The 15,730-nt window shown below is 45.7% G+C and overlaps 1 protein-coding gene and 1 long non-coding RNA gene across 2 annotated transcripts in view; both read right to left on the reverse strand.

Annotated features, from left to right (window-relative positions):
• Nucleotides 1-7,468, reverse strand: part of LOC131482539 (uncharacterized) — a 197,876-nt gene extending 190,408 nt beyond the window's left edge. The window contains exon 1 of the long non-coding RNA XR_009247079.1: nucleotides 7,086-7,468. This is a non-coding gene — a long non-coding RNA (uncharacterized LOC131482539). The remainder of the gene's footprint in view (nucleotides 1-7,085) is intronic.
• A 4,377-nt stretch (nucleotides 7,469-11,845) lies between these two features.
• On the reverse strand, nucleotides 11,846-13,477 carry PMAIP1 (phorbol-12-myristate-13-acetate-induced protein 1). The gene is made up of 2 exons (XM_012931461.2): nucleotides 13,419-13,477; nucleotides 11,846-12,086 (listed from the first exon to the last, which is right to left on the reverse strand). The coding sequence occupies exons 1-2, from the start codon at nucleotides 13,471-13,473 to the stop codon at nucleotides 11,980-11,982; spliced, it is 162 nt and encodes a 53-aa protein (XP_012786915.2). The 5' UTR covers nucleotides 13,474-13,477; the 3' UTR covers nucleotides 11,846-11,979.
• Between the last annotated feature and the right edge of the window lie 2,253 nt (nucleotides 13,478-15,730).

The raw sequence follows: 15,730 nt of genomic DNA on the forward strand, positions 1-15,730 counted from the left end.
CTGCTGCTTTTTCAAAGCACCTTAGCAGAGTGCTGAGTCACAAGTGGCTGCCCAGACTTCAGCAGGTGCCCATATGGGATGCTGGTGTCACAGGCAGCAGCTTAACCTATTGTGCCACAATGCCCAACCCCCATTAGACTTTCAAGTATTTAAATCTCTAGCATGCATCCTTAGTTCTTCTATCTTTGTAGCTCCATTGCCCAATAATTTCTGGCACACAGAGTTAAATATTATTTAAAAGATGAATGAATAAATGCCATTTTAGTAAGTTAAGCCCAGGGTAAAAAAACATTATATTAGGTCTTTGTTACACCTGTAGGAACTTATAATCAAGTTGGAGAGACAAAAATACAATTGTTGAATACAAATGTAAGTAAATTATTTATGTGGTCATAAGATGAATATGCAATGAGAACCTGGAAAGTAAAATATTCCTTCTAACCTGAGCACTTTGAGATTTGAGGAAATGGAGTTTGATACAAGTCTTGAAGGCTTGCTGAACTTTGGGCAGCAAAACAAAAAAAGAAACAAGTCCAGTGTGGATGAGAAATGTAAACAAATCCTAAAAAGTGAAGAAATCTAGAAGGGTGACAAAGGGGAAAAAACAGAAATGGAAACTGGAACTTAAAGGAGAAGTCGAGGTCGTTACTCTGGGAGAAAACGTCTCAAGGAACCCTGTGAACTTGACATTTAAAGAAAAAGAGGGAAGAGGAACTTACTGGGCAGGGGTGAGGAGATAGGAGACCGGTGGATCGTGTGATAATTACCAAACTGGCGGGAGGAGGTGACACTCCCAGGCTGAGCATGATGCAACAGAGTAAGAGGCCCTCAGATGTGGCAAGTAGGCGTTCTTGAAGAAGCACTAGCTCTTTAAAAAAAAAAAAAAAGCAACAGAGCTGGATGACAGACTGGAAGATGATAAGAATGTGGTCTGAGGAAGTTAAGGCAGAAAAGGACCCTTCGCAGGGGCTGTCTCCATGGTAACTTGGCAGGCATGCTCCCTCCGACTTCCTCATCACTGCTGATTCTGATAGTAAAATCACTTACCGGAAACGCAATGCAGGTGAAGCAGGGAGTCCGCAAAGAATCAGACGCTAAGCAGCCAGCACATCATCGTCACATCTTCCATGCCAGTTGGTAAGAATTCAGCACACGCCCACCTCAGTGTGCAGCTCAAGCCCCTTAACGCCACATGCCAGGCACTGTGACATCTTTCTGGAGATTAGCAGGTGTGCTGCAGCCCCATCCATCTCTGGGCCTTTGGGTCTTCACCCACAGCCTGGCCTGCACAGGACGACCCCAGCCCAGGCCCAGGGCAACTTGCTTGAGGTTGATACTATCGCTTTTCCTGGCAGTGCTCTCTCTTGAGGTTGCCCACACTCATGTCTCAGTGTGTCTTTTCATCTTGTAATAAATCATGTTGCTGTGTCCATGTCTTCCCACTTCCCCCTCCCCCGAGTTGTATTCTTGCACATGGGAATACCAGAACCTGGATGTAAACCTAGCCGGGGCAAATGAAGGGGGGGGCCTCTCTGGCCCAGCTGGGGCTCTTGATCTCCACAACATAATTTGATGGCCCCCCTGATTATAACGAAAGCAAAGCATTTCTTCATCAGAAATAAAAACAAGCAATCTCTCCTGACCTGCTTTTCAATGACCACTTTGCTGGTGTGGCACTGCTGACTCCGGCCCTTGGCCAGCATGATCGTGTCTTCTATCTCCTTGGCCCACCTGGACAGCCAGTGCTTCACAATCCCAGCAGCCCCCACTGACGACATTTGGCCTTTGCCAACTCTTGGTCATTTCTGTCAGCTGGGGGCTTGCTGCCGGGCCCTGAACTAGGAACTATGCCGCAGTGATAGCTTTGAATCCCAATGTAAGCTGTGATTGGAACAGTGCTGAGCAGTCAGGATTGTCACGTTCTTACACGTGGGTCAACAGTGCAGAGGCAGGGAGATAATTGTGGATTTCGATGGCAACCTAAGGCACAGGTGTGATCACATAGGCCAATATCCCACCTTGCCCAGGACTGCCAGCCTTTCCCATATGTGGAACTTTGCGTTTCCAAACTGGGACAGTTTCATGCAGGTCAGGATTATTTAAGAAGCAAACAATAAAAAGCCGCCCTACAGACATGTGGTACAGCCATTAAGTTGTTGCTTGGATGTCCACATTTCATACTGGAGCCCTGGCAAACTGCTTTACACACAGCTTCCTACTAGTCCACACCGTGGCAGGCAGAGATGATGGGTTAGGCACTTGGGTCCCTGCACCCACGAGGGAGACCTAGGTGGAATGCTTGGCTCCTCGCCTCTGCCTCGCCTGGCCCTGCTTGTTGTAGGCAGTTAGGGAGTAAACCAGCAGACTGACAGATGTCTTAACTCTGCCTCCTCCACGCTGCCATTCAAATCAAGTAGAAATAGTAAAATTCCAGGAGAAAACCTTATGTATATGTACATGACAAGGCTTGATGTCTATGACCCACCTGTGGTCAGTGAATCCCAATGGAACCATGAGAAAATTCTGAGTGAAATTCATGGCAGAGAGTGTTACTACACAGATCTGCATACATTCCCACTCAGCCAGCTTATTCTAACAGCTTATTCTTTCTTATTTATTTATTTATTTATTTATTTATTTATTTATTTATTTTTAGTACAAAGTCAGATATATAAAGAGGAGGCGAGATAGAGACAGAGAGGAAGATCTTCTGTCCGATGATTCACTCCCCAAGCGAGCCGCAACAGCCGGTGCTGTGCCGAACCAAAGCCAGCAGCCAGGAACTCCTCCAGGTCTCCCACATGGGTGCAGGAGCCCAAAGCTTTGGGCCGTCCTCGACTGCTTTCCCAGGCCACAAGCAGGGAGCTGGATGGGAAGTGGAGCTGCCAGGATTAGAACCGGTGCCCATATGGGATCTCAGTACTTTCAAGGAGAGGACTTTGGCCGCTAGGCCACGCCGCTGGGCCCTTTAACAGCTTATTCTAACAGTGCATGCCTTATTCCTGTGTTCTTCCTTGTTCAAAGTTATTTAAAGTCTGAAGAAAAGCCCGGCTTTCTCATGTGGGCTGGGTACTTTCCAGAGCCCCAAAGGAACTTCCTCCCTGGCTTCCATGTCAGCTGGGGCGTCATCTGAAAAGTAGAAGCGCCACTTCCTTTGGTGTTTGTATAACTGTGTTTTGCAAATGAAAGGTTTGAGCTAATTCTCAGAGAGTTGCTTTTAATGTGCTACTAATAGTCAACTTCTCCAGAGAGGTGTACAGGAGCCCTGGTGTCACACAGGTTGGCTGGTTTGATAAGTGCTGCAGGGGTCAGCTTTCTTTGTGTGAGTGAGGAAGGGCAGTGCTTTCTGACGAACTGAGAACCGCCTGTGTTCGCTGAAGATCGGACACCTTGGAGCTTCTACAGCGACCTTTGTCAGCCAGAGGGTTTCAGAACACAGCCACCCTGGAACCCTGCCGCGCCCCAACACTAGCAGCAAAATGAGTCATCAAAATCCAGACTATGGTCTCTACTGCCTTTTTTATATGATCTCTACTGCCTTTTTTTTTTTTTTTAATGATAGCAACAGGTTCTTTTTTCCTACATAACATGTGCCTAGATGTGGGGCTGGCTCTGACAGGGAGAAGACAGAGAGCTCAAATGGCTGTTTAGACTTCATTTACTCGCTCCCTTACTTTCCTCATGACACACAGCTCCTGTAGGTCTGTCCCCGTAGGTGCTGTTTGGGTTGCAGCTGATAGAAAGCAAGCAGGTGGATAGGCTCTCTCCCAGTTAACTACATCCTCCATCACTCACTCCTCTGGTTGGCCTGGTAGTTAACTTCTCTGGCTGGCTCGCCCTGGCTTCCGGGAATAGCATGAGACCCCCCTTCCTGAGGGCCCACAACTCCTGTTGCCAGAGATTGGAAAACCGCTACAGCTGAAAAGATGTGAGCCAGTGCCACCTTTCGCAGCCTTTTTCAACCTTGTTTTCCTTTTTTTTTTTTTTGCGCCCATCAGTTGGCCTAACCATCAGCTTTCTACCCTCAGAATACCTAGGGCTGTAGACAGAGCAGTGCTTAACGAAGCCCAAGGCTAGAGAACAAGCCAGCTTCTCACATTGCAGTAGGGAGCCCCGCCCCACTCCCAGGGTGAAAGGCAGCTGCACTGCCCTAGCAAGAAAATACAGTGTGAGATCCACAAGGCCCAAGTTAAACTCTCGTGTCTTCTGTTCATTTCCCAGTCGGGGAAGTGGTTAATTCTTTCCAGATGCTGCCTTCCCAACTATGCGATGAGAAAGATCACCAAGCCTTCCCACCATGAGTGTCCCGGGCAGCCCTAGCTCTAAAACACCTGACGTCACAGGTTGCCGTAGAGAAGGCTCGTCTTGTGGGAACTGTGTGCTTAGGAGTAAAGTCTCAGTGAGTCCCTGTGAATGGACTTGGAACTACGACGACCTGCAGGAAGCAGCCAGTGCTTGACGCTTGTTGTCCCAACTCTCAATTTTCACCTTTCAGAGAAAAACCTTTAAGTCCTTCTGAAAAACCGCCTCACCCAAATCTGCCCTTGGCTGAATCTCAAACTATCCAACAGCTACTTTCTCTGAATTTTGGTGTGATGCAGGCATTTTCATACGAACCTGAAAAGCCAGTTTCACACAGGGTGAAGATAAACAATGACTATTGCTAACAGTTGACAAATTAGGAGCGCTGGCCGCCTTCAGGGAAACATTGTCACTCCCCTCAGCTCCGCCATGGCCTTGTCACCCTCCCCGAGACAGTCCTGTTCTAGTCCAATAATTCTACTTTGGAAAGAGCTTCCTTAGCTTGTAGAAAAGCTATTCTCTAGCCCTTTCTCTTGAAGGACAAGTTAACTGACATTGCACATTCTCATCTTGTTTTATTTGCATGATTTGAAAGAGGTATGTCTAACACCACCGCAGCAGAGAAAAGTATTCAGAGCCAACCAAAAAGTAAGTGGCAAAATGACAGGTTCCAAAGCTAGAGGCACTGGTGAGTGTGGAGAGGGGGAGCTTATGGATTTGAAATTAACCGGCTGAAGACAGGCTGCTAAAGGTGGCCAGATGTCCTGTGCTCTGTTAAGAGATCCAGCCAGAGGGCAAGACAAAAATAAGAAAAGCCTTTTCCAAAAACACAGTTGAGTACCATTCTGCTCCCTGATGGAATACAAGGCCAAGGCCAGGCCCTTGTCACAGGGCAGGGCTAATCACGGGGTTAATATTGTGTGTCTCTTGGGACCTGGGGGAAGGAGGGAGAAGAATGAGCTCAGAGTCTGTGGTTAATAATTTACCAAGTAAAGAAATCACAACTGTGCTCTAGAAGTCCCAACAACCCCCCATTTCTCTGGAAGTTAGAATAATATTCTATTCCAGGGGAAACATCATAGAGAAGAAATTGAGTGTAAAAACTTAAGCCTGAATTTACTGAACTGACTTCCCAACGTTCTTCAAAGCTAAAGTGAGTGCCTGATTGCATGAACAAAGGTTTGGCTCTTTGATCATGACTTGTTACTTGGGAATAGTCAAGGAATCACACCGTAGGGTGTGTGCTGTCAGGTGATCCCATTTAATTTCAGCTGCAGGTCAATGATTCTGACAGGCACACCTCAGCCAGGAAGGCCCGCACGCACCCAGGAATGCTCATTTCCAAGGAAATGGTTCCATATCTGAGAAGTCCCTGCCCATTCGAATACATAGAGTCCATCAGCCTCAACATTAGGTGAATTTTTTCTTTTTAAATCCCACTCCCTGTTTCTTTGTGTAAACCCTTTACTATCCTCTCACACTGTGTGAAGCAAGGACGGGAACAGGACTCCCAGGACACTAACTGCACCGGGAGACATCCCTCACACCGCTTTGTCACCGCCTCTCAGATGCAAACCCCAAGAACCCTTAGATGACCAGGAACTCTAGATTTCAGAGTAGTTCCAGCCCAACGGTTGTCTCTGTGAAGGTTACACAGGTCAGGTTTTTTGTTGTTGTTCTTGCTGTCTGTTTCATTTTTGATTGAAAGACAGATTTCCAGAGAAAAGGAGAGACAGAGGGAAAGATCTTTCGTCTGATGGTTCACTCCACAAATGGTCTGGATGCTCTGAGCTGCGTCCATCGGAGCCAGGAGCCTCCTCTGAGTTTCCCTCCTAGGTGCAGGGTCCCAAGGACTTGGGCCATCCTCTACTGCTTTCCTAGGCCACAAGCAGGGAGCTGGATGGGAAGTGGGGCAGCCAGGACATGAATTGGCACTCACACAGGATGCAGGTGACTGGAGGTGGAGAATTAGCCAATTAGCCAACATGTCAGCTGCTCAGAAGGGATTTAAGTTCTTCAGCTTCAGGATCCCAACCTCTTTGCCCCACATCGCTCCCAGTCAGCATTCTATGCTCAAGTGTTAGTTATCTATCTTCCTGAAAGATTGAATTCTGACAAAGGAATGAAGAGTCAGCAGAATTTGCACCAGTCACGCTGGGCCTACCCAGAGCTGGGCGGGAGCAGGATCGAAAAGTCATTGCAAGTGATTCTAAAACCTAAATCATAACACTCAAGACTCTTAGACTGGAGAACCACATATTTCATTCACTGAGAAAGAAGTACATTGAGAGATAAACTTCAAATATAGTATTATCAATGCTTCCTTTAAAATACAAATGCAGCTAGAAGACAACCCAGAGCCTTGGGACCCTGCATCCATGTGGGAAACCCGGAAGAAACTCCTGGCTCCTGGCTTTGGATCAACTCAGCTCTGGCCATTGCAGGCATTTCGGGTGGGAACCAATGGATGGAAGATCTTTCTCTGTGTCTCTCCTTCTCCCCATATATCTGCCTTTCCAATAAAAAAAATTCAAAAATAGAATTTTTAAAATGCAAATGCAGATTGTTTGGAGGTCAACAGATACAATCACGTGGGTGGACATCTTGAAAATCTTAACATTAAAACAGTTCTCAAAAACAGTCCTCATTTCTGATCCTCGAGACATCTGTGCCTCTGCCTCCCTGTGTCACTCTTTAGAGTGCCAGGGCTAAGCCTAGCCAGGCGGAGTGAGGCGCAGGAGTTGGACTTCCAGAGTCCTTCAAATCAGATCATGCCAACTGACCCCAGGCTCTCCGAAGCAACTGCCAGCTCTGACAACTGCGATATGCCCAACCGTGGCACCGCCCAGTAACCTCTGGCTCTGTGTCTTCTCTTCTTCCTATAACTTCTTCCCTCTTCAGTCTAGACCGATGTCAGCCCACTGCTTCTGCGAGAAAGGGTGGAGCACAGATACGGCTCCTAGATTCAGCCACAGTCTTGCAGTTCCCACACTCAAACAGGAAGGCCACCGGGTTATGCCTGCTTCTGCACAGGACTGGCTTCGCGAGAAGCAATTCTTACTGTTTGTGGCTGGGGACAGAGGGAAAAGAGAGGCCCCTTGAGGGCCACTTCCAGCAGCTCTTCTGGCCTGGCAAATATACCCAAGCACAGTCCAGGGAGCAAGCTCACTGCTTCCCAACCAGAGCTGGAGTCACCGAGCTTCCTTTGAGAGGTGCCCCCAGGGCGTGCACAGAGCCCTCTCACCTGCTCTCCAGACCTCTGCTGAGCTTAATTTTCCCATTTCTCACCATTTCCCTTCCCAATGAAAAAGTCTCTTGACAACAAAAATCATGCCAAATGCTCCAGTGTTTTCTACCCCTAACTTGGAAATGGGACGTGGTGAAAGATCACCTGGTGACTAAAATGATGGGTTGATAATGAACGCATTGTTACTGACATGGTGAAAAAGACAGTAAACACGGAGAATGGTGAGTTTTCAACAGTTTATTGCCACAGTATCAACTTTTGCATGTGTACATACAAATACAGTTACAGACCATAACTATCATAAGGGGGAAATTCTATAGGCAAAAGTCTGTCATGTGGGTAAAATTCTATATAAGGCAAAATTCTATCCTTAAGCAAAACACTACCTAGGCAAAATTTTGTCTCTAGACAAATTTCGGGCAAAATTCTGTCTGAAAAATTTTGTCTCGAGGCAAAATTCTCTCTCTAGCCAAAATTCTGTCTCAGCAAGGTTATATATCTAGGCAAAAAATAAATTTTTTCTTTTTTAAGATTTATTTTTATTGGAAAAGTAGATACACAGAGAAGGAGATACAGAAAGATATTTTGTCTGCTGGTTCACTTCCCTAAGCAGCTTCAACGGCCGGAGCTATGCTGATTCAAACCCAGGATGTAAGAATTTCCTCTGGGTTTCCCACGCAGGTGCAGGGTCCCAAGGCTTTGGGCCGTTCTCCACTGCTTTCCCAGATCACAGGCAGGGTGCTGGATGGGAAGTGGAGCAGCTGGGACACAAACCAGAGCATACAAGGTGAGAATTTAGCCACCAACCTATCGCGCCAAGCCCAATAATTTCTTATAATGAAGTAAAACATCATTTAATAATGCTGAGAGAAAGGATACTGAGATAATTTTCTATCTAAAGTAACTCTAGCCTACACTGACATTTGTACTGTTGACAATTCAAGCGGCCAGAAAACTGCTATCTCATAACTCAAAAAGGCAACTTTATATGCATGTTCACATGAAACATATCTTAATCATAAATAAGTAAAATAAATAAGATTATTCCAGGATTCAATCATAATGTTTTTATAAGGTTTTTTTTAAAATTTTATTTATTTTATTCTATTTTAGATGATGTTAACATAGTTGATCAGGCTGACATAGCTGACCTTAGAGTTTCCATCTGCCCAGGTATTTGTTGTCATTGTTTGGCTGGAGTAGTTGTCCAATTTGTTCTGTCCTCCTTCCTCTGGGAGGTACAGATGTTCTCTGCAGGCCTCAATGGATCTGTCTTTTCCACTGAGGAAGACCAGTTCTTGCAGGTGGGCCACGGACCCAAGCCAGTGAACCCAGGCTCCACTGGACTCCCCACCCACAGGGTTCAAGGACCCGACGCCCACTGCACAGGCAGGCTCAAGGACCCAGGCCTTAATTTTATCCGTAATGGACAATTTTACATGTGTGTATACAGATGTATGGAATACAATGTGATATTCAACACATGTATGTATCATGAAATTATCAAATCAGTAATTACCTTATCACTTCAAATATTTATCATCTTAATGGCAAGAACAGTTAAAAATACCTTGGAGTGGCTCTGAAACAAACATTCAACTACAGTCAACTTGTGCGATGGAACATCAAAACCAGTCACTCTAACTCCGTGCCTCTTGATTTTCATTTCCCTTTACCCATCCCAGCCTCTAGCAACAAGTACCCTATGTATTCATATTATGAGTCTGACGTCAGAATGGATCCATAAAGCTGCATACTGTCCATCTAAGTCAAGATTCTGACATCTATGATACAAGTTATTGCTTGCTTCTTTAACATCAAACAGTATTCCATTGGAGACACACCCTGCATTTTATTTATCTGCACGTCCCTCAGTGAACACCTACCTTCAAGGTATTATCTTGTTTGCTTACTGTAAATAATGCTGCAGTGGACATGGAAACAGACAGTTCTTCCACACACTGTTAGCAATTTCTTTGCATTACACCTAGTGGTGAAATGGCTGATGAAATAGTAATCCTATTTTTAGTTTTTAGTTGTATATTGTATCCCACAATGGCTATACTAATTTACAATAAAACTAAACGCATGCGCAGTTTCCTTTTTCTCTAATCTTCTGTCAAATTCCATCTTTTTAAAGACGTATGTATTTCTATGAATGGCAGAATTTAGAGAATAGGAAAAAAGAGAGCAAAACAGAGAATTTTCCATCTACTGATTTACTCCTCAAAAGGCCACATAGCTGGGGCTGGCCCAGGATCCTGGAACTCAGACGCCCAGGCACAGGCCATCCTCAGTCCTCTCTCGGCCTGCCGTAACAGTGGCCCGTCAGCTTTTAACAGATAAGACAGTATCTCATTGTGATTTTAACTTGTAGTCTGGTAGGAGACGCTGAACATTTCCCTATACCTGTTCATTATTTGTATGTCTTCTTTTGAGAAATGCCTATTCAAGTCATATTCCCATGTTCAACGATTGTTGCCTTGCTAATCAGTTTCTGTTCATAGCCCTGAGAAAAACACACTCATGAAACCCTTCTAAGAATCTACCTAATGTTCTAAGGCAAGCAATCAATATAGATATCCATTTATGTTTGTGTATATACCAGTGTATATACACATATACCAGTGTATATATGTATAAGTATATATATATATACTGTATATATATATATATATGCTATATGCGTATAGTACGTGCACAACTTATAGAAAAATGGAAATAAAAGTTTATTCCGGTACAAAATAATTTTAAAACCATGCATACTTTTTTCAGAATATGCATTTTTTATCTTTGTTTTTTTTTTGCCCGCCCCCGCATTTTCTGTCTTTGAAGAAAGACCTCTCATGTATCTGGGCTTTCTACTTTAAATGAGAAATATAATTTCCCTTTTATATATCTTAAGGATGTATTTATTTATCTGAAATAGAGCTAGAAAGGACACAACACAGAGAAAGAGAGATAATCTTAAGAAAAGCCAGGGAAGGAGCCTCACATGGTCTGTGTGATGGTTTCTCTTGGAGCACCCACGTCCCAGTGCTATTTCTCCTTCCTGTCCGCCCTCGAAGAAGGCCGCCTAACCCCAAGACTATCTCCTATCTTTGTTCAGCATGCATATTCTAACCTTCATAACAAGAGCTTTGTCATGCTGGTTTTTTGGAAATTAAAAGTCTGCATTCTTAAGACAAAGCGTGTCATCCTAAAAGCATAGATGATGGCCGCAGTGCAGTTTAATAAAATAATTTCTTCGTTAAGCATCTTGTTGCTATCTGTTCGATCAATCTTGACAAAATTGGGGCTGGGCCAGTCAGAAGCCAGAAACCTGGAACTCCAGCTGAGTCCCTGACCTGAGAACAGTCATTTGCACATTGGCTAGGAACTAGATTGGAAATGGAGCAGCTGGGATTTGAACCAGCACCCAAAGGGGATGTCGGTGTCCCAGGCAACAGGTTAACTCATTGTGCCACCACACCAGTCCCTACTATTGCCCTTTTACAGAGAAGTACATTGAAACTATGCAAAATTTCCTAATTTCTCTTTAAAGGTCCATTTTCATAGTATGTACCCTGACCAGTGCAAAATGTATTTTACAGATTTTCCTAGCAACTGAGTGTTGTATGAAGCTGAATTTCACCAGCTAGAGCCCAGTCCTGTTTCTATTATCCCTGGTTATAGAAATGCCCATATATTTTTACATTTAATCATATTTATCATATTCAAACTATCGGAGCTCTCCTGCAGCTAGCGAGCAATCCTTTTGAATCTCTATTCCACTTTTTTCTTGGTGATTTTCCCAGTTTTCCATAGTTTCCAATTAATCCCCAGAGCAGTGCATTTCATTAAAAGCCAACTGAATAGAAACAACATGATTTAAGTCAAAAGGAACAAGTTACCAACTGATGTTACCTTTGGCAGTGATCAATCAGCACTCACTGCGATGGTCAGTGTTCACAGAATGAAATTTTCCTTGACATCAAGATAACATATAAACCCCAACTATATAATACATCGCCCTGAATTGTCACAGAAAAGCCAACTCTTCGCTGACCAGTTCCACTGTCAGCTCTTCTCACACCAGGCTGCGCAGCACCTTCAGCCAAAACACGGGAGCAATGCATTTGTAATGAATCATGCCCTCCTTCCAAGGCTGCTCCATCCTCCTTTCAGTGTGTGGTTTTAGGTTTTCATATCCCCAAAAATGAGTTCTGCTCAATGCCTACCCAAAATTCGTTTCTCATACATTCCATCTCTTTTTCCAGAGACATCTGAAAGCAAGTGGGCGATCTTTCACAGTCTTCTCAAATGACTACAGTCTCCTGCAGTGACCAATTGTGTACCCAGCAGGGAAATGGCATTTGGCAAACAACAACAACAGCAACAAAAACAACAAAACCTCGACTCCCTCCCCGGCAAAAGCGCCAGGGAGGATGTCAGGTAACTAGGTTGAAGAACGTAAAAATCAGGTTCAGGAGTTTCTGCTGGAAATTCAGTTCGTCTCCAATTTTCCTGAGTTGAACGGCACACCGGACTTCCAGCTCTAAAAAGCAAAAATATCCAAATTGACACAAGCACCGCTGAGAGTCCATTACGCCCATCCACGTGACAAGACAGTGAGGCTCTGGGTTTGAAATCTGTGGAGGTCGCACAGCTGTTATAGCAGCCAGCAACTGTGAAAGCCCCAGATTTGGTAAGGGACTTTTCCCCACCACCCCTTCAAAAATGGAAAATGACTCTCAGCTGTTTCCTTCATTTTTTTTAGTGCTTCAAAAAACAGGATGTATTTTTCTTGGAAGGTCAGATTTACATAGAGACGGAAAGAGGGGAGAAAAAGATCTTCCACCCACTGGTTCACTCCCCCAAGTGGTTGCAACGGCTGGAACTGAGCCCATCCAAAGCCAGGAGCCAAGAGCTTCTTCCAGGTCTCCCAAGCGGGTACAGGATCCCAAGGCTTTGGGCCATCCTTGACTGCTTTCCCAGACCACAGACAGAGAACTGGAAGGCAAGTGGGGCAGCCGAACACAAATCAGTGCCCACATGGGCTCAAAGGCATGCAAGAGAAGAATTTAGCCACTAGGCTACCATATTAGTCATTGCACATCTATAAATGGATTAATATGTAATCAAGTTTATGGACTTCCTGCTGCATTCTCAGGGACAAAAAAAAAAGTGGGAGTTGAGTGCTGTGTAGAGGTGTGACCTCTCAGAGCTCCGGCCGGCATCCAACAAGATGGCCTCGGCAGTGCTCTCCTGCCCTTGCTCGTGAACTGGGCTCCAGAGGACTGACTGCCATTACAGCAGTATGACTCCCCCTCCCCCCAGATTTCAAACTCAGAGCATCACTGCGTCTGATGGGATTTCTAAAGAGGGAGACCTTGGTGGCGGGGCCAGGAGGTCTAACCTGAAAACTGTTGGAGTAATTTTGGGGGAGGGAAAGGGTGAAAAACACCGGGAACCAACCCCCACTCACCATCCCCACCTGTGCTTAAAATGTCCTCCCTGCCTTCCCTCTGCTACACCAGGCTTTTTGTTCCACGAAGTCTCCGGAAAGTCCCCTCCCCCTCCCCCTGTGGGGGTCAGGAAAGTGAGGGCTTCAACCTGCACTTGTCCTCCCAAAGCTCCAGCAAAGAGCAAATGCAGAGAGTTAACTTATTGCCTGAGCCAAAGCACATTAGCCTTACAATCCCAATCTCTATGCCTTCCTTCCGGGAACTCCTGGAGAACCAACTTCCTGGAGTTATCCTTAAGGCTCCAGCCAGGGCTCAAACTGGGCCCAACCTTGAACCGCCAACCAGCTTGTAACACCCGGGCTTTGAGCCACCACCAGCTGCCACAGGCTGAATCTCGGGGGCGGGGGGCAGTCCCGTGTTACCTGACAGGGGGAGTGCCGGCTTTGGCTGGGTATTCTGCGCCTTCTTCCCAGGCATCTTCGCACACGAGGCAGCCGAAAGCTCCGCGGAAACTCGATCTTCAAGACCAGCTCGCTCAGGCTGAATGGCATACGCAACTTTCAGCTCTAAAAGGAGAGCAAACCTTGAGGTGAGCTTTGCCAATGTCCCAGATGGTTACTGGCAACAGCTCTAAGCGGTGCATCCAGTGACAAGTTAAACATCCCAGAGGCATCCCAGCTCCAATTTCCTGTGCACTGGTTTTCTCAATGAAATGCTACTCAGAACACACACCTCCCAGCACCGGCTCAAAAAGCAAAGCAAACAAAACAAGGCTAAGAACAAGGGTGTGTAAACCAGAAGGCACATCTACTCTCTTCCTCAGGAAAACGTTTTGGCATTTCTTATAAAAGAGTTGTAAAATTTCATTCCAAAACTGAGTCCACACTCCCTAAATTTACATTAATTCAAAACCAACTTCTTTCTACAAATCCAGTCTACACTATCCATTGGTTGTGTGGAGAACAGTTATGTTTCATTCTGCTGTTGGCAACTTTTTAGTTTAAGCACCATAATTAACTGTGTTAAAGACAACGATAACCTAATTTCCTGGCATACTTTTTCAGTAAATGAATCTGCACTGATCTTTATTTTCTAGAAATGGCAAATTATTCAGGGTCTTCTCATCCACTTCAAGATCATGACTGTGGACATCAAAAATCATCAACTTGTCCATTTCAAAGGACACTACAAAGATCCTACTTTGCTCAAACAAAAACTGTAAATATAGGGTCAAGTTTTGAAACTAATTTCTCTTTCCACAAGAATGGAGTTAAATTGTTACTAACCACTAAAGATTGTAATAAATTAGCATGCCATTCTTTGTGGGATACAGGGTGAGACATCTTAAAGAAGTAATTACATGGGCCCGGCACGATAGCATAGTGGTTAAAGTCCTCGCCTTACAAGCCCAGGATCCCATATAGGCACCAGTTCTAATCCCGGCAGCTCCACTTCCCATCCAGCTCCCTCCTTGTGGCCTGGGAAGGCAGTCGAGGACGGCCCAAAGATTTGGGACCCTGCACCCGCGTGAGAGACCCAGAAGAGGTTCCTGGCTCCTGGCTTTGGATTGGCTCAGGTCCAGCCGTACTGGCCGCTTGGGGAGTGAACCATTGGACAGAAGATCTTCCTCCCTGTCTCTCCTCCTCTCTGTATATCCGCCTTTCCAATAAAAATAAATAAATAAATAAATAAAAAGAAGTAATTACATTCTGTTAACAGTCTGCAAAATACACTACTTAGCATACGAATTTTGAAAGTACTATCAGAAAACACTCTCACAAAGCAAAATGATAATAATAACAATAGGTACAAAACAGTAACCAGTTATCATTTTTTCAATTTTTAGTTCAATTACATTTATAAATGGATTTACTATGTAATCAAGTTCAGGATGGGTGCCCTTCTGTCCTCTGCTCTCAGGAACTAAGTTGAGTCTGAGAATGCTCTGCACAGATTAGACATCTAAGAAACAGGTCCGAGCTTCTGCACACTGCAGCAGGTGCATAAAACTGTGTCGGACAGAGACAGCAGCCTGATGCCAACGTGTGTAGCCAGGCCCACCTTCCTAAAACCGCTTCCTCGGATGCCCCCGTGGGCTCCACAAAAGGGAAAGACAGGAGAGGGGGCTGAGCGGCTGATGTAACAGCCCTGAACCTCACCGCCTTCTTTGGGGAACCCCTCAGAGGTCAGCAGGCACCTGTGATAGGATGGAGAAGGGGGCGAAATAAAGAGGGGAGCAGGAGGGCTAACCCGGAAAGTGATGACATTGTAGGTGAGGGAGGTGTGTGTGCAGGGAGCGGGGGCATGACTGAAAATCACATGGGCCCACACAATCCCCATCCACCCCCCACAATATAGTTAGGTACACCGTTATCCTCTGAACTAAGACAACATCTGTGCTGCTACGTTCACGAGTCTTCACCAGGCCCCTTGAAGGTTTCCATCAGCCCTGTGCGTGGTAGGGAGGTGAAGCAGGATTGGGCAGGTTGGAGCATGAATGACTGACTCCCAGAGTCGCTCCCGGAGGCCGAGGGTCCGACGCTGGAAGCCGTGCCCCCGACCCCCCACTCCCACTTGTGACTGCGCCTCCTTCTCCCGGCAGCTTCCTCTCAGTGTCCCTGCCGAGGCCGCGGGGATGCGCATGCAGGGAGAAGGGGAACTAACCTTCTGCCCCAGCTGAAATGCAAGCGCACCCAAAGCCCTAGCTTAACTCGCTCCCGCGCGGTCGCCACCG

Source organism: Ochotona princeps, chromosome 18 (assembly GCF_030435755.1).
Source record: "Ochotona princeps isolate mOchPri1 chromosome 18, mOchPri1.hap1, whole genome shotgun sequence".
NCBI lineage: Eukaryota > Metazoa > Chordata > Mammalia > Lagomorpha > Ochotonidae > Ochotona > Ochotona princeps.

Coding starts and splice junctions, on each gene's coding strand:
- PMAIP1 (XM_012931461.2), bottom strand. CDS start 13,473: ATGCCTGGGAAGAAGGCGCAGAATACCCAGCCAAAGCCGGCACTCCCC. Junction 12,087..13,418: donor GCCGGCACTCCCCCTGTCAG/GTAACACGGGAC, acceptor TTTGCTTTTTAG/AGCTGGAAGTCCGGTGTGCC.